Below are 21249 nucleotides of genomic sequence, written 5' to 3' on the forward strand. Positions count from 1 at the left end.
AAAAATGTCTCTTTAAACATCTGAGCTGTGTGTCATTTCTCGTGCTCATCTCATATACGAGGGCATTATGAGGGGTTGCGGACGTGTTCGGGCAGTTTCACCTTTTGCATAAAATCTCCTGTTGTTTTTTGAAATCAACCCGCTGTCCAGTTTTAAATGAGTCCAAAAAAATATTTTTCTATTTGCAAAAAAAAAATTTAGGGTCAATCGACCCACAATCTATATCAAATGCTTAAAAAATATCCGTTTATACCCTAACTTCAATTTTAATTCTTATATATGCAATTTGATTAGAAAATGCTTAGAATCTAAATATGATGTTATTTTACAAAAATGATGTTTTGGCTCTCGGCCTCCATGGAAAAACTCAAGAATAAAAGAATACGGTATCAAAAAAATCTGAAGAAATTTATACAAGCAAACAAGGATGTGAGGCGTATGTGTGTAAATTTTTAGGTTGAAATACGATGAAATGGAACCTGTAAAAAGACAAATTCATTTTAGGTTGAAATACGATGAAATGGAACCTGTAGAAAAGACAAATTCATGGTTTAGGAAGATGAATATCATGTGTTAAAAACTTTGCACAGCCCTCACTTCAACTTCAACGTATTTCGACCTGAAAATTTATACACTTGTGCACTATGCCATCATCTATGTTTTTTTAGAATTTTTTGAAATGTAAAATATAAATTTTCACAAATTTTAAATTTTGCATTTGAAAGCCTCCATTCAGCTCGGCCTCCAAAAGCAATTTTCGGTTGTTTTACCTACTATTAAAATGCAATTTAGGGTTCAACGTATTGTCCTCGTTCTCAAAATGAGGGGTATGCGTGTAAGTCCTTATTTCCCATGAATTTGGGTATCTTCTGTTCAAACAACAAATCAGATAAACATAACCAATCGTGCCGATCATACACCAGAGCAACAGACGGCAGTTCCTATCCGTAGATGTCGCCTGTCTATTCTCAGTTCATTGTGAGCCAGAACCAAGGTTTGATAAAAGAATCAAAGACATCCATGCGCCCGGCAGTTTCAGTTCTTGCTAGCTTCTTCAGCCTCCTTCTCGTCTGCGACATCGCTGGGCATATCAAGCCCGGTCGGTATCTTCCCAGCGAAGTTGTATTTAGAGGCATCCGATCCAAGGTTACTGCAGCGAGCGTTGCAAAGCAAATCCACGTTATAAAAAAGCAAAGCGTCAACTATCAACGTAACCGCTGAGGCGAAACAAGAACTGACCTTCTGTCGACCAAGACCATTGACCGGAGCTCACAGTTGGCGAAGCTGTATATAACCAAGTCAAAAGTTAGCAACATGCTCATCATTTAACGGTTGAACATTTTAGGGTCTAGCACAAGAATCATCATACTGAGATTGCAATTTGCTTATACTTTCTAATGGTTTGAAGTTCCAATGGTTACATCCGGCAAATATTGTGCTCTCCCGGCATACCTAAATTTTACCCCAAGACCTAAAAACAGAAATTTTGGGGGTTTTTTTGCCCAAAAAATGGCTCAAACAACATACCTATATGTGCATGGGGATTAAAAAATTTGGGTAGCCACCAAAATTTTGCTACCAAGGACCCATATTTGGGCCCAACCTACCACGCTACCCAAACCACCAAAAACGTCTGCCCTGTTAAACCTCGCCGCCGCCATTTCCGCTCTATACCCAAGCCGCCGCCACTGAATCCCACCGCTACGGGCCGACCATCGCGATCCTCCCTGCCCGGGCCCCACGATTCAAGTCGTCCCACAGCTCCCTGCCACCCGTCGCCGAGCTCAGCACCACCATTTTTTAGTTCGAGCTCGGCCGCCGCCGCCGCCGTCCCCGAGCACAGCGCCACCAAGCATGTTGAAGCCACTACCATGGACCCCGAAGCACCGCAGCGTGAGGCTTCGGACATGCTGTAAGTTTGCGGCTGAGATCCATAACCCGGACACGAAAGCACGTGTGCGGCTTCACACGTTCGCCACCACAGAGAAGGCGCTGCGCGCCTACGACGCTTCGCTTCTTCGGGAGCCTGGCGAGGCTCAACTTTCACGCCGACGCCGTCGCCGTGCCCATGATCGCAGCTCCCATTAGGGTCGTCTCCCGGGCCGAGGAGAAGGAACACCGCAAGGCCGAGGCACAACTCGGGGCCAAGCGCGCCAATGCCGCCTTCATGGCAGCTCTCATCGAGGAGAACCGAGAACCGCACGTTCTTTGAGATGAAGGAATTGTGCAAGATCAATCACGAGCGTGAGCGGATCGCCCGACTCAACGCCGAGTGTGAGGGGATGTTCGAGGAGCTCGACGAGCTCACCGAGGAGATGTTCGACGACGACGACGCCGGCCCCTCCGGCACCTAGTTTTAATCGCAATATAGCTAGTTTTAGTCTCAATGTAGTGGTAGGGATGATTAATTATGATGGTAGTAGTGTCAATTTAGCTGTGTTTATTGTGCAACTGATGCTTAATTATGAGATGAACTATGTGTTATCTCTTGTTTTATTTGGTTTTGAAAATATGGGTATCCAATTTTAGTACGTTGTAAGAGGAGATTTTTTTTGGCTACCCAAATCTTCTCTCTCCTCTGCCTAAAATGGATTTGGGTAGCCAAACTTTAGGTATGCTATTGGAGATGCTCTAAGTTTGCAGAATATGGTGAGTTGATTGCTCAGTTGCAAGGGGAATAAATTACTTACTGCTTGCCCAGCTCCTCTGCTATGGTTGGATGACACTCTTTACCGTACATGTTTAGGGTGTGATACAAGAAACCGCTATGGCTGACAATAGCAATCTCTTTCTCTTCTCTTGTCCATAACCTGCAAGCACATCCGAGGAATAGTTTAATTTAATCCAGCTACCAAAAATAACGTTACTGGTCGACTCAAGGGGTCATCTAATCTGAGGTTTGTCTTTCCCACTACATGCTACACATAAATCTCCAGCATCTAGAACTTTTTAATGTCAAATAAGTCACTCAGTGGTAACACACTGGTGTATGAGAAACAAGCATCCGAGGAAGCATTGTGTGGGGGCACAATCCTTCATCACCAGTTCCAGTTTATCTCTAAATCATGCAACAAGTGTTAACGTAGATAAAGTAACATATATAGTCCGCTTCTGCCTTCCAGTCCATGCATGAAAGTGAGGCCAATAACATGATTTGCTAGGAACGTGGGACCCTGTCAGGTCGGAAGTGGTCAATAAATTGCTTGTTTGGGTGAACAAATTATTTTGAATGACGCAGAAAAAATAACCAAAAGTGATATAGGGGATGCAGATGAATATTTATTGAGGTACTAGTGTTTCATGTTCATAAAACTAGAGCATCGGGCTTTTATATCTTCAAGACATTAATGAAAAGAAACTAACTAATCTTAGCAAGGAAAATTACCAGTCAAAGAACTTCATGCCCCTGAGAGCAACAGACTCATTTGTTTCTCTGACATCGGGTTCCCAGAGAACATCTTCATCATTCTCTATCTGTAAAGAGCACGAGCACACATATATTAAAAACACCATTGAGATACTGTCTCATGAAATGTTCTTGTGAATTAGCAGCAGCAAGTACTTGCCAAGGAAAAATCAATGGCAGGAAAGAGTGTACGGTATTTTGTTATGCTGCTCCTCTTGTCACAGGGATGAACACCCTGCATTTTATAATCAAATACAAAATGAAATATTAAGAATATTTGTCAACAGAGCATTACTGATACGAAAGAAGCAGAGACAAACAGAGGCATAAAATTTCTCAAATGAGGGTATTCGACTTAGAAGTCAAAACAAAGATGAACAAGTTATTCTAGTTAATATTTAGTACAAACCAACATAAATGAGGCACTAAAGACTAAATGACAAGAATTTTTTATTTATTTTGCAACAAACGATAGGGAAATACCAAGTGCTCCCTGCAGGCCTCAACTGCAAGAAACGGTGGGCAGTTCAAACTTGAAATTGGCTGACGTCCACTGTTTCCAGCACCTTCTACCATTAATGGTGATGCACTTGCTCCATCAGTATAGTTCCCACCACCAAAGACCCCTACTGCAGTTTGCATAGTCCTGTGAGATTAGTTGAAATGAAATACTGTGAGGCTCATTTAGTATTAGTAGTCACATACTAAGGCAATGCACTGTCATATTATATCATGCCTTAGCACAGGAGTCCTGATAGATAAACAGATTGAGTAGCTATTGACATGAGACGAATGACTAAGGGTGTAAAAGATGCTCAAACTGATTTTGTAGTACTAGATTTTATGCACATGGGTCATGTAAGGCATGTGACAAGAATTGCAGACAACAAGGATATTTGTTCATGTAAAACAAAACCAATCTAAACTCTGTTTGACCGGTGCGAAAGACAAGATTCTGTGCAACCCCATAATGGCATAATTTGACGAACCGTGAAGCCACTGCTGAACAGTTCTGACTCTAACCCCAAACAAGCCAGCCTAGTTGAGTGCTCCTCTGACTGAATTCATGTTTTGGTATGCACTACCAATAACTGAATGTGCATAATAAAAACTATAATTCCAAAGTAAAACTGATAAGACTCGTGGCCCAAGCAATAACTGATACATGGAGATGCTTAACTGACATAATTTATAGGCCTTTCAAATAACATGTTTTTTTTTTCTAAAGACAATTAACACGTTCAGTCCAGGAAAATATTGTTAGAAGATCGACCTAGTCTAGGTTTAAGCAGTGCTACAATTTATACTAGTAGCTGAAAGCCTGAGATGATGCATCCTCGAAAGAACATTAACGCAATGCCAACTCTGGGAGAAGACCATTTCTCAAACATAAAAAACTTAGAAGATCTAGAGGACTGAAATTACATACAAAAAGATCAAGGTCAAGGAAAACTATACCTCAGTAGAGGGGAAACAATAACCAACTCAATCTTTTTTGCCAGTCCAGATTTTGTCACATGCTCTCGCAGGGTATCAACCTACAAATGCGTGTATATCAACATCGATGGAACTTGAAAATGCAACATGAAAAATAAGTTGACTGATATTTTAATCAACATTATGTGTCAAGGCCAGAAAGAAACTCAACTAATGACACAACTGCAGCCAAAAGACTTTGAATAATTTTGGCTTGCAACCATAAAGGAGTCAACTAAAGGCATCTGACTGTCATCTAAAACAAGGTGGTGTCATTGTGTTTTGATACAACTACGGTCCGGGTTAATATCTTTAGTCAGCGTTGATGGTAACACAGGGGACTTCATTTTTTTAAGGTGAAAGTAAGGACCATGTGAACTACTAACAACCAATGGTTTTGGATATAAAATGGCTGCTAAGTTGTGAAGATTTCATTTGTAAGGAAAAGGTATTCTCCAGGATTTCAGCTATGGAAGCTTGACAGAATAACCATAGACAAAAGTACTGAACATTGCCATAATACTGCTAACTGCCACAAATGCATTTGACAGAAGATGCCATCATCCAAATAGAGGTTGAAGATCATCAATGAGGATTTGTCAGTACGTGAGGTGAATGAATTGAGTATCAAACACATGAATTATAGAATTGAACTTCCATCACTAAAGCATCATGACTGATGTCATATATACACATTTTTTAATATAAACAATCTTAATGCCTGATAATATTGTACCATGGATGGCTTGATACCCTGAGCACAACACATGATAGTGGGATACAGGCTACCATCTAATCCTGTTGCAGTGAAAGACAAAGGCAAAATGAATGGAAAAAGGGCTTTTCTAACGTGCTTAGAGAGCATTTGTGCTTCCGTCAGTAACATTCATGTCAACATCACAGACATATTTTCGCCTTAAATATTTGACAAAAAGCATCACCTTAGTTGGCCATAGAACTGATAATGCTAAGAGCAGTGTTTGAAACTGAAATGCATGGAGATAACGAAAGGGAAACGAGTAATCTTACTTGGCTCCAGCCCAAAGGGGTAAGTTGAGCATCAAGCAGCGCATGTGACTTGTATGCTGCAAAATCCTTCTCGCCCTCCACGTTGTGAATACCCTGGGCATGCCTCACCTGCGCACATTGGTTACAGCGAATCATGTTGATTTTTTTTCGCATTTGTCTTACAGGTTTGTCGCCGATTGATTGATGAAGTGTGGTACCAGGTATATGGTTTTGCATCGGTGCGCGGGGTACAGAGCTGTCCCAGCGCCGGCCTCCATTTCTGCCCCAAAGAAACAAATTACTACTGTATGTTATTACTATCCATGGCGAGTTAGACAGATAAAGTCAACCTGAAGAGACAGTTGCAGCCACATGGAGTTAGCTAAAATCGCAACTTCCTGGGAGTACCTCATGCTTTACAGAATGGCACGTATGCTGATTCGTCAAAACGGAAAATTTTCACATGGTAGGAACGTTCATGCATTGGTGCGTGCCCAAAGAATCACATCACATGGTAGTAAAAGGCGTCGATTCTCCATCCATTGGTCAGTGAGCATGTGCACCGTACTGGCAGTGTCTATATTATGAGCTAAACTCGGTGATTCCCATCGGACCAAGAAAAAAAAAACAAGGCACTGAATTGCCAAGGCTGAAAGCATATGGGTGGATCAATTTTATGTAGGATCAAACTAATAAACTTGTAAACACGAACCTTATCTGCAAAAAAAAAAAAAAACATGAACCTGCTCCAACTACTCTGGTTTGTTTTCTTCTTGTTGTGTGACGAAGGAGATCATTTCGGCGGTGCAGTGCGGCGGGTGTTTAATCTAGTGTACGACGAGGAGGTCATTTCAGCGGTGCGATGCGGCGGATATTTCGGCGGAGCAAACTGCATATGTCGGATTAGTATAGGATGATAAGGTGGCGAGGGACGTCGGCAACTAGTACTAAGCATCATATGTCGGATTAGTATGGGATGATAAGGTGGCGAGGGACGTCGGCAACTAGTACTAAGCATCGGTAAGCAAGGGGAGGGGATCCAACTAACGCTCGCCAACAAAATCTGCTTAAATAACAAATACTCCCTCCGTTCCTAAATATAAGTCTTTGTAGAGATTTCACTAGGTGGACTACATACGGAGTAAAATGAATGAATCTACACTTAAAATGCATCTATAATACATCCGTATGTGGTTCATAGTGGAAGCTCTACAAAGATATTTAGGATCGGAGGGAGTAGTAGATAAATAAGTGGTCGTGTATGAAAAAGTCTTGAGGGGGAGGAGCATAAATAAGCGCATATTCGGGAGCATCTGCGTGGCGGAGGCAGATCTGGCGCTGCGGCGGGACGGTGGAGGAGAAGCGGAAGCGCCTGGAAGAAGACGGGCGAGCTATTGGACGGAGGGCGGAGGCATTGAGATTGCAGAGCCCGGCGGGGCGGGGCCCTGCGATTAATCAATCGAAGAGGAAGAAGACAGTCGAGCTTTCTTTCCGGTGAGGGATGGGGGAAGAGAGAGGGCGCCGGTCGGTTGGATTAATTAACGGGGGGAAGCAGAGGAGAAGGAAGGAGGATGTTGGAGCGCGGCCGTACCTGAGTGGGAGGACGAGGAGCAGCGGCAGCCGCTGAAGGAAGCGCGGCGGCGACGGCGACGGCGACGGCGGAGGGAAACTCGTCCGACGGCGAAGGAGGGGGGCGACGACGAGGCTGCTGCGGCCGGGGGCGAGATAGGGAGGCAGAGGCGGAGGGCCGGGGCGGTGGTGGTACTAAAAGCAGGAGGATTCGGCAGCATCGCGCCTCGTGTCGGCTCGCTTTTAATTTATTCAATTGTCAATTAGGCAGTAGCACGAGTGAATGAGTCAGCTGCAAATCGCATCTTGTCCTCGATGGGTCGCGTCGAGGGCAACAGCAGTTTGGCCATCGGCTTGCGGTTCCTCCCCTCTTCCTCCACCGCTTCCATCGCTTTCTCCTCTCTTTCTTTCTGCCGACCTCCTTTCGGGTCCATCCCCTTCTACCGCCGCTTGTTTCGTTCCTTCCTTCAATTACCGTCCACCGTTCGTGTGGCGCCATCAAGGAACAATTTTGGCGGCCTAAAAATCTCTACTCTTAATGGAGCAGTTGGTAGTCTCCGTCGGTCAATTTTCGTCCCATCAGAGATGGTTAATTTTCGTCCTCAATCCCACCTCCCGCAACCCAGCCATTCCCCCCTTCCGCCCTCGAGAGCGACAAAAAAAAATCGGTATGCTACCACGATGCCAGTTGTGAAACACTACGATTCATCGACAGAAAATCGTCCTAAAAAAACCTACGACGGTTAACCTACGAAAATTAGCAAGACGTTGCCCGTGCGTTGCGAACGAGCGAGCCAAGCCTTTGCCCTCGAGCGACGCCACACCAGCTCCTTTGCCCACGCAGCCGCCGCCGATCCCCTCCCTCAAACGCCGCCGCCCGTCGCTGCCGCCCCCGCCACCTCCCGTCGCGGGCAGGCGGGAGGAGCCCTGCCCGGCCATGGCGACACCGCCGGCGGCCTCCTCCTCCCCCTCACCTTCTCTCCCTCTCCCAAGGGAGGGAAGGGAATGGAAGGGATCTGATTGGAGCGGTGGATCTGCGCCCTTGCCGTCTCTTCTTTTCTTCACCGATTCCAGGAGGAGATCGAAGTGGGAGGTAGACGAGCAGGAGCGCCGCGTCCGCGACAGCGATGAACGATGACCCAGGTAACGCTATCTCCCTGCCCTCGCCCCGACCCATCTTCTCCCCGTAGCCTGTACTCACGCGCCCCCAGGTTCTCCTCTCCCATGGCAGGGACACCAACTGGTGGCGCAACGGACAGCGGGAGATCGGCTGGTGGCAACGGATGGCAGGAGGCCGCAGGACCGTGCGAGGAGCAGGTAGCCGGAGGATGTCGCCGGTGGAAATCTGGCAAGTGGCGGCGGCATAGAGGGCTTTATGGTTTGATGTTGGTCTTTTTATCTATAGCACTGAATTTCATGTATAGGTTGTGCTGATCCTAAGATTGCCAAAAACTGCTTTGTAAAAATCACCCAGGTCTGCTTTTTATTGTGATTATGCAAATTGCTCGAAACCTGAGTTGTCCTATTTTGTTGATGAAGGAATTGAAATCTGAAGACATGGTGATTTTTACCCAATGTGTTATGCCCTTGAGCACGAAGAGCTTTTGAACTCTGAGGTAATCTTTTGTAATGTGAGCCACGATTTTGTTGCTTCTCCAATAGTAGGTGTGGTTTGTCAACCACTATTTTACACACATTTGTCCAGTTCAACTTTTTTACCATTTGCAATGCCCGGTGCGAGTGAACATGTATCACGCTATGTTTTATTCCATTAAATCATGTAGGGAAAATGCATTGTAAGTTTGGATAATTTCATTGTAGCAAAATTGGTTGAGCCCACCCCAAAATATTCATGTTTGCATCAGATACAATTTTCAGTAGATAAAATGATTCGTAAAGAATGATGGGGCATGGTATTTGGCGTGTACGACAATACTGTTACAGTCAGTTTTATTTTTAGAAATGTATGATGATAGGTTTCCATGTTTTATTTCCAGGTTCAGGACCACGCGTGCTTCTCACATTTATTGAGACAGAGAGTATTAATCAAAAGCGGTTCAAGTTTCCACAATGAGCTATACATCATCTAAACTCACATGGATATACCAGGTCTGCCTTTCCCTACAATTTAAGCCTTTGTTTTGGCAGGTATCAATCACCTGGTGCTAAACTTGGTGCTTAATGATCAACTAGAACAAAGTTTCATAGCCTTCCAGATTTGTCAAATCTACAATAACATGATAATTCCTGTTAGACATGTTATTCTACTGGTACATGTCATATAACGAAATTCTTGTATTTTGGAAGGAGAAAACATTGAGTGGAGCAATTATGCAATTCAAGTGGCATGGTCATCAAAGCTTTTGTTTTTTCTTAATCGTGACATGTGTTAATATTGTGCAAATCATAATATCATTTTTTAGGTTTGCAAATAAAATTAACCTGAATAAAGTATTTTAAACTTAGTGAGCATAATAGTGTTTTGTAGTGTGAGGATAATAAGGTGAAGTGAGGCTGCTGCTCGCCGGTGGCTCGCCGGCCATCCGAGAGCCGGAATTGCGGCCCCACGCGAGGGAAAGATCAGCGTTGCTGCAACCACGGCAGGACACCCAGCATGCGCGTACCATACAGGCAGCATCAGCCTCACTTCACCTTGGATGACATTGCGATTATGAAATATTCAGTCATTCTCCTTGGGTCTACCTGTTGGACACTTGGACCTACTCATGTGTTTGAGGTAATGCTTGAATAAAAGAGCTATGCAAATTTTTATTTCTTTTCAGATGAATGAGGAGATTTGGTAATGCTTAAAGAAAAGATCTACTCTATGGTTGTTTCTCTGCAGATGATTGTGCAGAAAAGCTGAAAAAGGGGATAAAATTCTATGTGAGAGATGACCGCTAAAGGTACTCAATTTTGGTAGCTAATGTTGTGTGCAGATTTCTTTCTACAAGATGTGGGTGTAAATTCTTATTGTTGCAATGTTGCAGTAGCAGTGGCGCAAGGTCGACAATTTTTTACTTCCATATATTCAGTCCTTGCATGCATTTTCTGAGTATGTTCACGATTAGTATGCAGGTTATTTGTTTCCCCAGTATGGACCGCGACATAGGGAAAGATTAGCATTGCTGCAACCATGGCAAGACACCCACCATTGCACCTTACAAGTTGCAGCAGCTTCACTTGGTTGTCAATGACATATCGAGTATAAAATAGATAGCTAGCTGCAAGCATTGCTCCTCCCCGCCCGACAGAACAAACTTTTGCAACATGCCCTTTTCTCCTCTGCCCCATTCCAGCCATCCCTCCATCTACCTGTTGGACTTGCTCACCTTGTGTTTGGGGTAATGCCTAATGAAAATAGATAGCGATGATTATTTCTTTTCACATGATTGTGGTGATTTAAAATCTAAGAACATATCCTTTGGTGCTGAATTTAGGATACAGTGCATGCCATATTATTAAATCCCGTACAGCAGAGTCTTAGGTATTTTATTTTCTGACCAAATTATGATTTTTACTGCAAAATCAAATTATGAATGCTTAATCTAAGGTATTTCTTACTTTGTTTGATCTAGGTTTCTATCAATTATTACCTGCCTTTTGAATTTTATTTTGTGGGGATTTTTCTTCTGAGTTATGTTGAGGTGAATGTAGCTGCTGGTCATACTTTAACCACATGTCAATTACAGGAGTGCGACGCCACCATCCTGTGCCACAAACCATACCAAGAATGGCGGGTTATGGATAGAGTTCATTTGATCCATCTGATAAAAATACCAATTGGGGAATAAGCATGAAAAGTAATCAACCACTCTTTCCGCAGTGGAGTTCGGGTATGCCTGCTCCTCTATTTATTTGACTATTGTTAGATTGGTTCATCCTGGTATGACATGTTAATGAAGGTGTTGTTTCATTCCTCATACGATCTGGATACCTTTCAATTGATTAGTTCTTCTTTTGGATTACTCTATATTAATTCCCTATGTGTATCTTTATTATGTTCCTCAAGACTGAGTAAGAAAATTATTTTGTTGATATTAATTTCAAGGGAACATGGTACCCTACGACACAGGAAGATTACTGAAAATCAGTTCAAAATCTAATCTTCTCTGTTGTCTGTACTGCAGCCGTGATGATCAGAAGTTTAGGACCACACTGTAGTAAAAAAAAAGGAATGATCTTCGTAAGCTACACCCTTTTGATCCCAATCTTACCTTTTTTAAATTAGTTTTGTTAGTGCTTCCATTACTTTCTGTTAAAATATGCTTAATGGGCTAGAGACTGTATATTTTCAGAAAGTTATAGTGTGTGGTATGTTTGCTGAACTTGTGATGACGGTTCTTCAGGCAGGACTTTCGTCCCTATATTTTAACTTTGAACATCATTATATTTAGACAAATGATGTGTTTACTGAATTATCGTTGTTTAATTTTTGAAGTTATGCCTTTCGTAATATTGCATTGTAGATAGACAAAAAGATATAGGTATTAAATTTTGTGGCTCTAGCATAAATGTTTATCACCACGGTGACATTTGTTTTTCAATTTAGATAAGAAAAAAGAGATAAGTACTGAACAGAGAGTAGAGAGGATAAGAGCATTGTAGTTCAGCGTGGTTCATGCCAAAGACTGTGATACATATAATTTCTTAGGATAGTGCAAATTCATTGATGATGCAGCGGAAGTAACACAAGTTCTGCTAGAATTTCTCTCACATAACATGCATAGAGGTGAGTTTTGCATAATCCATCTCAGTAACAAGCTTGCATTGAGTTATTCTTTTCAAGAAGCTTACCATGCACAACTACAGGATACTTGTAGTTCTCAGTGGCAATTGATAGCTACATTCTTCAATGGGAGACCTAGCATGCCTTGAGTACAACAATACATGATCTTCTGGCAACAAACTGTTCATGATTGACGCATAATATGTCCTCTGTCCGCATTTTAATTATTTATATTAATATTTCTGGTTATCACTGAAGAGTTGAAATGGATTTGATGAGGGAAGTCTGCAATGCAGACTGTGTTAAGTGTACCCGCTCCAGATTTCATCAACAGTAAATGGTCCACTCCTATTGGCAAGTGCCTTCTTGTACTCTTCTGACCCAGATTTGGCATGTTTTTCATTTTCTACTATCATCGCGTAGTTGCACAAAAATACGTAAGAGCATGGCTCAAAACCCACAGAGAGGCACAACTTTGAAATGGTTTTATTTAAACAATGAAACAATGTTATTTGACTGAAAATCTGTAGTATATTTTGATTATGGGGACACAGCTGAAATGTATACACCAAGAAAACATAACTCTCTTCAGTTGAATTTTAAATTCATGTTGTGGAAATCAAATCCATTTCAAATTCCATGATTTCGGCTAGAATGATTTCGGTTATGTCCCGTACAAGGAGATTATCTTATAGGACAGGCATATCAGCCCCCATTCAGACATAGCAGATATTCAACAGAAGAAGTTCCTCCACTGCTACTGGCCAAACTCTAAGCAAAAAGACCTTCCACTTTCCTTGCTGATGGTGAGCAACTCAAAGATGGCTACAAGGTTACACTTAATATTTACTCTCTGAATAACATATTATTTATGTGACCAATACATGTATAAATGCCTTGAGAGAACATGTATATATAGCTGCATATATGTTATATCTGAACAATGGCAGATTTGACCATTAATTACATGTATATACTTGCTAGGAGAGAACGTGTATAGCTTTCAGTTAAGCTTTTCGATCATTAAGCTGTTACTTTCTCATCTTATTTCTAGGTAGAAACATTATTGGTGTTCTTTAGCTTAATTTTGAAACATGAACACCATCATGTCTTCATCGCTGAAAGTGACATTCTTTCCCATTAATCTGTGCACTCGAAAATTATTCAAATATATATTTCCACTTGGTAGTTTTCATATGTCCAATGGTCTGACGGGTGTGCATTTTCAGGAGAGTTAGCAAACCTTTTTCCAGTCATCTGGTGCATGTAGATACCAAGTGCTATTTGAAATGAAAATGCAGTTGGCTGCCAATTTTATCTTGCGTGTATGACTGAATTATTTTGTCCTGTTAGTTTTATGTCTATATATGCAGTCTAGTCAGTATATGGATATTTTATTAAGTGGAGAAGTTTGGTATTCTGAGTAAGCACTCGATTCCTTGTTAGGTCCTGCTAGATTGATCTTTAAGGGATCATTTTAGTCCGTTCTCCGACCAAACACATTACAAACGGGCAGGAAATGATTCTTTTCCGATCCACCTCGATCTCCTTCCGGATCCATTCCTGATTCTCCACTCCTAATGTATGACTTGGTAGCCTCGCCTCCATGTTTTTTTCGTCTGTTTTTTTGTCTCACCTCTCATTGGTTTTTATCTCTTTATTTACAAAAAATATGGGAGCCCATACATAGTTCGTTCGCTCGACCCTCTCGCTCACACCGATTTCTTGCCAACTTTCAAAAAAAGTATGTCAAGCATCAACCACACCGATTTGTATCCAAAGAAAGCACACCTTTCGGATCTGGTTTTTATTACCGATTTTTCTTGCCATACGGTAGGAGGCTATATCCCACCTAATCAATATCTTCCGACAAAAATTTCTTGCGCCCATACATCGATTCCAGAAATCTCGGATGTCACTTATTTTATTGATCTGATTCTGAAGCCCACCTCTTTCTTGCGGCGGAGAGGCGCCATACTTAACGCAGGTGATGGCAAAGTATCTCAAGTTTGCATGCCAATGATATTTATCGGACTCGAAAGACGATGCATCCATTCAAATTGGGTATCGCTTCTACATGGCATTCGGTGTAACCTGCCAAATATTTCTCAGGCATAACTGATTATTATTTTTAAGTATGGACCCAAATAATTCACCCATGACATGTTCTTGAAATTAATTTATTCTACTGATTATTCAGAACATGAGTGTTAGATTTTGTAGTCCAAAAAGATGATAATGAAGTTGAGAGAAGAGAGTATGCCTACGATCTATGAACATGATGTGTGACAATAGATGGTATGACTTCTTCAGAGAACCATCTTGATCCTTCTTTTATCTTCATATATGGCCAAGCATTGATATATTGTGGTGCGGAAGGTCACGATCGCTAGAGATTGTGGCACTGTTTAGAGGGTTGGGCGGCGGTAGAGGCGGCAACTTGGGTAGAGGGAGGTAGTAGTGTGTGACAACATTTGCTGACTGTTGATGGCGGTGGCAAGTGGTTTCGTAGGTAGAGGTGGGCGGGTCAATAGAGTCGACGGAGAAAAAAGTATGAAGAGGGAGGAAGAAGAGTAGTAGAAGCAGTGGGTGTTGGCGGCGGAGGAGAGGCAAGGGGTTAGCGGTCTCGAGTGCAGGGAGCGGGAGGTCGTGGGCACTAAAGATGGTGGTAGATTTTAGAGGGACGACTGGCGTCAGCGTTGACAGAGGTGGTGACTTGAGCAAGTGGCGACGTGTGGCAACACTCGCTGGCTGTAGGGTGGCGGTGGCATGTGCTTAGACAGGGAGAGGCGGGCGGATCGACAGAGTGTCTAATAAAAAAATCTGCGACTACGGGACGAAGACGAAGAACTAAAGGCGGGTCATCGTTGGATGAGAAGGGGCAGGGGATTAACGGATTTGAAGGTAGGGTACAGGATATCTCAGGTGGCGGAGATGGTGGTAGTGTTTAGAGGGATGCCGACACATCATGTTACAACATTTCGTTTGCACCATCCATCCGGAGCAATCACGAAAAATAGAAGAAATTGGTGGAACTATGTTAGAAAGATCTATTTGGGTGAAGAGATGAGGAATAATGTAGTTCATGACGGTCACTTTCATCGTCTACGTATTGTCAGCCTTGTCGGCATAGGAACACATAGAGTGAGGGGTGCATGGGGTGAGAGAGTGAGAGGGCTGGTTGTGGTGAGAGAGTAGCCAAGCTGCTGAGGTCAGAATAAGGCTGGGCAAGTAAGCTAAAAAAACTGGATAGACAACATTCCTGATTATGAGATAATTTCTTAAGTGCATCAAGTAAATTTTAATTTGTAACGTATTTTTAGTTAGATAATTGCTCTATATGTATACATCGTCAAATTACTATTTTAATCAATTTACATTGCCAGTGAAGTGGACTTCAATTATTACCCAATTATGCCCAGCTATCTTTTCTCTAAATGTGAAATTTAACATGCATTATGTTTATATAACTTTGGCAAAATATTTCAAAAGCCCGTGGCAACGCACGAGCATTCTACTAGTACTTATAGGGCAAGAGAGACAATTTTCGGACACTAGTCTGACCTTTTTTTTTGCTTTAACAGATGATATAAAACGAGTGCCCTGAAGGAGGAGTCGCCGATGTGCCGGGTGGGGCAGCGGAGTTCGCGGTGGCCGGTAGAGTGGAATCAGCGGCCTGTCATAGAGGTTGCGGTCCCGCCACAACTACTCCCCCCGCTAAACATAAGCCATTTTAGAGATTTTGATGTGGATTAGGTACGAAGTAAAATGAGTGAATCCACACTCTAAAATATGTCCATATACATCCATATATCCATATGTAGTCCTTATTAAGATTTATAAAATGACTTATATTTACAAACGGAAGGAATACTTTTTATAATGGGTTGGGCAGTGTAGTAAACGCTCGCAGGCCGAGGCTGCTGATCAAGTGATGAGTGAGTACGACTGGCCTGGAACGGCATCCTCGCCGAATATCCATATTCCGTGCTCCATATCCCTCCTCCCTCCCACCACATTACTTAGATTCCTTCCATCTTTTTCAGTGGATTTGATATCCGTCCACATCAAGGCATTCCAGTGGCCTGCCTGCCTGCCCACAGCCACAGGAGAGAATCGAATCAGAGTCAACCAATCCGCCTGCTCCAATTTCAAACCGACCAATCACATAAATATTTTTTTTTTAACACAATCACATAATATGCGGCAGCAAGGGAAAATATAGCTCCGTTCTGTAAGACACAGTACTACCTCAGTTTCTAAATGTAAGACATTATAAATTTTTTTTTTGAATCGAATGTATATAGACATGTTTTACTGTGTTTGTTTACTAATTCAGTCCACACGTGGCCCATATTGAAATACTCAAAACATCTTATATTTATGAACGAAGGGAGTTGATGGCATCATGGAACCAAAGGGCATATGAATGTGTTCCACAAGAATTTGGTGGGCCCTGATCCTATGATCCAAATAACTTGCATAGGAAAAAGAATCCTGTGCGATTCGAATCTCGAGAATTCCTATAAATTGCTTCAATCCAAAGAGGCTCCAAGCCGCAGAGAAAAATGTGACAAGAAACAAGAGTCGGAAACTATTAACTAACATAATGTCCTTGATCAAAAAAAGGGGTACACGTATATATAATCATCCTTATTCCCATGAATTTGGGTATGTTTTCCGACAACAAATGAAATAACGATCATAATGAACTGTTCTAATCATACTCCAGAGTGACAGATGATAAAATCATATCCATAGGTGTCGCCTACCTTCGCTTCAACATCAATCATGCAACTGATACTCGACCATTGTGAGGTCAAGAGTCTCAGTTCTTGCTAGATTCTTCAAAGGAAATGTGATTAAGGGGGGAAGTTCCCTCCCTCGACTCTACGTTGTTAGATAGAAATGAGGCGAGTGGGCGAGCTCATGTGCGTGTGCTCTAGACAACCAGCCGCTCCCCGGTTCCCATTGCTAGCTTCTTCAATGTGCTTCTTGTCTGCGACATCACTAGGCAGATCAAGTCCGGCCGGTATCTTCCCAGGGAAATCACATGTAGGGGTATCTGATCCAAGATTACTGCAGCGTCACAAAGCAATTCCAAATTATTAAAAAAAGCCGTCGATTGCAACATAATCATTGAAGCAAAACAAGAACTGACCTTCTGTCGACCAACACCATCGACCGGAGCTCGCAGTTTGCAAAGCTGTATGTAACCAAGTCAGAGTTAGCAACATGCCCTTGTGATGATAAAATCAACCATGGTCTCAATATTTTACAGCCCTTGAAGAATATTGTGGGTTGATTGGTTGACAATTACCAAGGAAAGAAAACACTTACCGCTTGCGCATATCCTCTGCTATGGTTGGATGACACTCTTTACTGTACATGTTTAAAGTGAAATCCAAGAAACTACTATGGGTGACAATAGCTATCTCATTTTCTTCTCTTGTCCATAACCTGCAAGCGCATCAACAGATTGGTTTTAATTTAATCCGACCGCCAAAATGAAGTTACTGGTTGACTCAACATGTCAACTAAAATCTGAGGTTTGTCAAATAAGTCTACAGCATGTAGGACATTCTAATGTCAAATAAGTCACTCAGTGGTAACTCACTGGTATAATCAACAAGCAATCAAAGGAAGCATTGCGTAGTGGCAGAGGGTATTACCCAAGGAAGTGCACAAGCCTTCACCACCAGTTCTAGTTTTTATCTAAAACACGCAGCAAGTGTTACACAGATAAAGTAAGATATATGTCCAATTGTCCATACATGAAAGTGCAGAGGCAAAAAACATGGGGCTCTTGTCAGGCCGGGAGAGTGGTGAATAAATCGCTTGTTTGAGTGAACAAATTGTTTGGAATGATACAGAAAAATAACCAAGAGTGGTAGAGGACGTGCAGATTAATATTATTGAGTTACTTCTGTTTCATCTTCATACAACAGATCACTAGGCTTGTACTATTTTTCAAGACATTAGTGAAAAGAAACTAATCAATCTTAGAAAGGAAAATTACCAGTCAAGGAACTTCATGCCCCTGGCAGCAACAACGTCAATTGCTTCTCTGACATCGGGTTCCCAAAGAACATCTTCATCATTCTCTATCTGTAAAAAGCGCGAGAAGACATATATTAAAAAACTATCCGAGACACCGTCTCTGAAACTGAACCCGTGAACTAGCAACACTAGGTACTTGCCAGGGAGAAATCAATGGCAGGAAAGAGAGTACGGTATCTTGTTATGCTGCTCCTCTTGTCACAGGGATGAACACCCTGCATTTTAAATTAAAATTAAAATGAGGCACTCAATGAAGATTATTTCGGAACAGAATGATTGCTCATGATTTATTTGTGTTCTTCAGGAGAGGGAATTACCAAGCGCTCTCTGCAGGCCTCAACCGCGAGAAACGGCGCGCAGTCCAAACTTGAAATCGCCTGACGTCCACTGTGTTCAGCACCCTTCACCATTAATGGTGGTGCACTTTCTCCATCGGTACAGTTTCCACTGCCAAAGACCCCCACTGCAGTCTGCAGAGTCCTGCCAGATTAATTCAAGTGGAAATAAAAAGCTTAGAAGAATATCCAGAACACTGAAATCATGTACAAGAAGGTCAAAAGGTCAAGGAAAACTATATACCTCATTAGAGGGGAAACAACAACCAACTCGATCTTTTTCGCCAGTCCACATTTTGTCACATGGTCTCGCAGGCAATCAACCTACAAAGGCATCTAATTTAACATCCATGGAACTTGACAATGCGGCATGAAAAAAACTTGAGCGATGACAGCATTATTTGCCAGGGCCAGAAAGGAAAAAGGAAACAAGAAACCTTACTTGGCTCCAGCCCAAAGGGGTGATGTGAGCATCGACCAGCGCAGGCGACTTGTAGGCGCTATGATCCTTGTCGCCTTCCACGTTATGGATACCCTGAGCATGCCTCACCTATAGCACGTTGGTTACAGTTAATCAGATGGAACATTCTTTGCATCTCTGCGCGCAGGTCCACATATAATCGAGGAGGTGGCAGTACCAGGTAGATGTTTTTGCAGCGGCGCTGAGGATAGAGAGCAGTGCTAGAACTGGCCTCCATTTCTGCCCAACAGAAATCAATCACAACTAGCATCATAATGATATTATGTGCTGAGGAGTTAGGCAGATAACAAGACTTGAAAGAGACAGTTGCATTGGTTCCGGATGTAGTTGGACAAGCTCGCAACTTTCCCACATGTACTGAACTGTTTGCCGAAAGGATTCAGCCAACAAAGCGGAACATTCAGAAGGTAGGAATGGTATGTATGGGTGCCGGTTTTGGGAGCTGCCAAAGAATGTCATGTGTTGATGAATGATGGTTCTCCGTCACTTGGTTCTGTGCCGAATGGTAGCAGTATGCTAGTGTCAACTACAGGATGTAGTTCGAATTGGATCCAGAGAAGAAGAAGAAGAAGAAAAAGGTGGTGATTTGCCAAGACCAAACTTGTGGCTAGAACAAGTTAATGTTCTGAAGGGGCAAAAGTGCTGTTGGGATGCAGAGTATTTATGGAGCTTTTTGTTGATCCCGCGGTTTTTATGAATGAAGAAAATGAAAGGCTGGCCTAGGCAGATGGTGTGGATAATACGTACTGTACTAGCATGAAAACACGCAGCCCATTCATTTGGTGTGCTGCTGAAACATCATCCGAAGTGTCATAAAACGAACAGTGGGACTGGTACTCTGTTTTTACACCAGGACTAGTACTCTGCACCCTGCATCCAAGCACGCCCCTGAAAGGCTGAAACCTGTTGCGGTTGCTCCGTTTTCTTGTCCGTTTGGTGAGGGACGGAGGGGACCCTTCCGGCGAGGCGGCGGAGTATTGACATATTATTCCATCGGGTTAATGGTGTAGGACAAGGAAGGATGTCAACATCGGACCCAGAAAGTAGTACAAGGAGAGGGGATCTAACTAACGCTCGCCAACAAGAACAAGAACAAGAACAAGATCCCCTTGTTAATAATAATAAACAGATACTGGTAGGTAGATCAATCAATAGAAAAGGAGGCCAAAGCGAAGCGAGGAGAGAGGCATCAGGGGAAGCAGAAAGCGCATATTCGGAACCGGAAGCATCTACTCCATCTGCGTGGCGGCGGCATGGCATGGCATGCAGTGACGCAGAGGCCATTTGGTCAGGCGTAGGGTTAGGAGGAGGAGGAGACTGGAGCGCGGTCGTACCTGAGGCTGAGGAGGAGCGGCGCGCGGCGGCGGACGTTGAGGAGGACAAAGAGGCGGCGGGCGGGGGCGAGACCGGGAAGGGACGACGGCTGCGGTGGTAAAAGAAGCAGCGGGTCCGACTGCGGGAGGGAGGGAAGAGTATGCGTCCCGTGTCTGCCCTGCTGTATTTATGGGCTCGCTCGTATCGTATGCGCTTGGTAGAGGACGACGCGGCGACAGATGGGAATTGGATCTTGTGCTCCATCTGCCCGGGCTGGCTTGCCGTTGCCGGTTCCAACTTGCCCTTCTCCCTAGACTAGCCCGACCTTGATCGCTTTCTTCCTTTCTGCCGACCTCCTTTTACTTCGGAACGGTCCGGGACACGCGCGCGTCTCTGTCGTTCGCTCGCTCGCTCGCCGGCGGCTTCTCGATCCTTCTCCCCGCCGTTTCCCGGTTCGGATATTTCCCGGCTTGCCGGTTCCAGGTTCCAACTTCTTCTCCTCTGTTGATTGTTTTCTCCCTGCTGTTCCTTCGTTTGGATACTTGGCGTGAGCCTTTCCGCCGCTACGCTGCTGCTGTTCTCATAGTACAACTGGTATGTTGGGTTTCATCGGCATGGCATCCTTCCGATCGATCGACCGAATATCCGTGTTTCTGTACTAAACAATCAGTGCTGCGGTACAATGTTAATAGTAGCTTCTTTTCCTTGTTAATAACTTTTGATTTCCCTTTCTTGGAGGCTGCCCAATGATCCAATCCACACTTGGCATTCATCATGTGGCCCACGGCCACATGAGAGAATCTAATTGCAGCCAGCCAACCAACCATCCAAACGGTCTGTTCAAACGTATCGGCGACACCAGACTGAATCA

The 21249-nt window shown here is 43.3% G+C and overlaps 2 protein-coding genes and 1 long non-coding RNA gene across 6 annotated transcripts; 1 reads left to right on the plus strand and 2 right to left on the minus strand.

Annotated features, from left to right (window-relative positions):
• Positions 1-830: 830 nt before the first annotated feature.
• Positions 831-7770, minus strand: LOC123051143 (phosphoglycerate mutase-like protein 1). 4 transcript variants are annotated; one of them, XM_044473942.1, is made up of 11 exons: positions 7482-7770; positions 6109-6170; positions 5912-6019; positions 4865-4944; positions 3890-4052; positions 3567-3641; positions 3386-3474; positions 2691-2810; positions 2309-2350; positions 1240-1284; positions 831-1150 (listed from the first exon to the last, which is right to left on the minus strand). In XM_044473942.1, the coding sequence occupies exons 1-11, from the start codon at positions 7678-7680 to the stop codon at positions 1036-1038; spliced, it is 1098 nt and encodes a 365-aa protein (XP_044329877.1). In that variant the 5' UTR covers positions 7681-7770; the 3' UTR covers positions 831-1035. The 4 variants fall into 4 exon arrangements, with proteins under 4 accessions (XP_044329877.1, XP_044329876.1, XP_044329879.1 ...); XM_044473941.1 differs by having other exon boundaries at positions 6109-6191; positions 7482-7726; XM_044473944.1 differs by lacking the exon at positions 2309-2350 and having other exon boundaries at positions 7482-7769.
• A 1227-nt stretch (positions 7771-8997) lies between these two features.
• LOC123048302 (uncharacterized) lies at positions 8998-13295 on the plus strand. Its single transcript, XR_006423265.1, has 4 exons — positions 8998-9075; positions 9457-10196; positions 10305-10365; positions 11152-13295. It is a non-coding gene; the product is annotated as an uncharacterized lncRNA (long non-coding RNA).
• Positions 13296-16671: 3376 nt separating this feature from the next.
• On the minus strand, positions 16672-20658 carry LOC123051146 (phosphoglycerate mutase-like protein 1). Its single transcript, XM_044473948.1, has 10 exons — positions 20399-20658; positions 19222-19283; positions 19026-19133; positions 18828-18907; positions 18566-18728; positions 18389-18463; positions 18208-18296; positions 17529-17648; positions 17350-17394; positions 16672-17267 (listed from the first exon to the last, which is right to left on the minus strand). The coding sequence occupies exons 1-10, from the start codon at positions 20640-20642 to the stop codon at positions 17087-17089; spliced, it is 1167 nt and encodes a 388-aa protein (XP_044329883.1). The 5' UTR covers positions 20643-20658; the 3' UTR covers positions 16672-17086.
• Positions 20659-21249: the final 591 nt, after the last annotated feature.

This window comes from Triticum aestivum, chromosome 2D, assembly GCF_018294505.1.
Source record: "Triticum aestivum cultivar Chinese Spring chromosome 2D, IWGSC CS RefSeq v2.1, whole genome shotgun sequence".
NCBI classification, from domain to species: Eukaryota; Viridiplantae; Streptophyta; class Magnoliopsida; order Poales; family Poaceae; genus Triticum; species Triticum aestivum.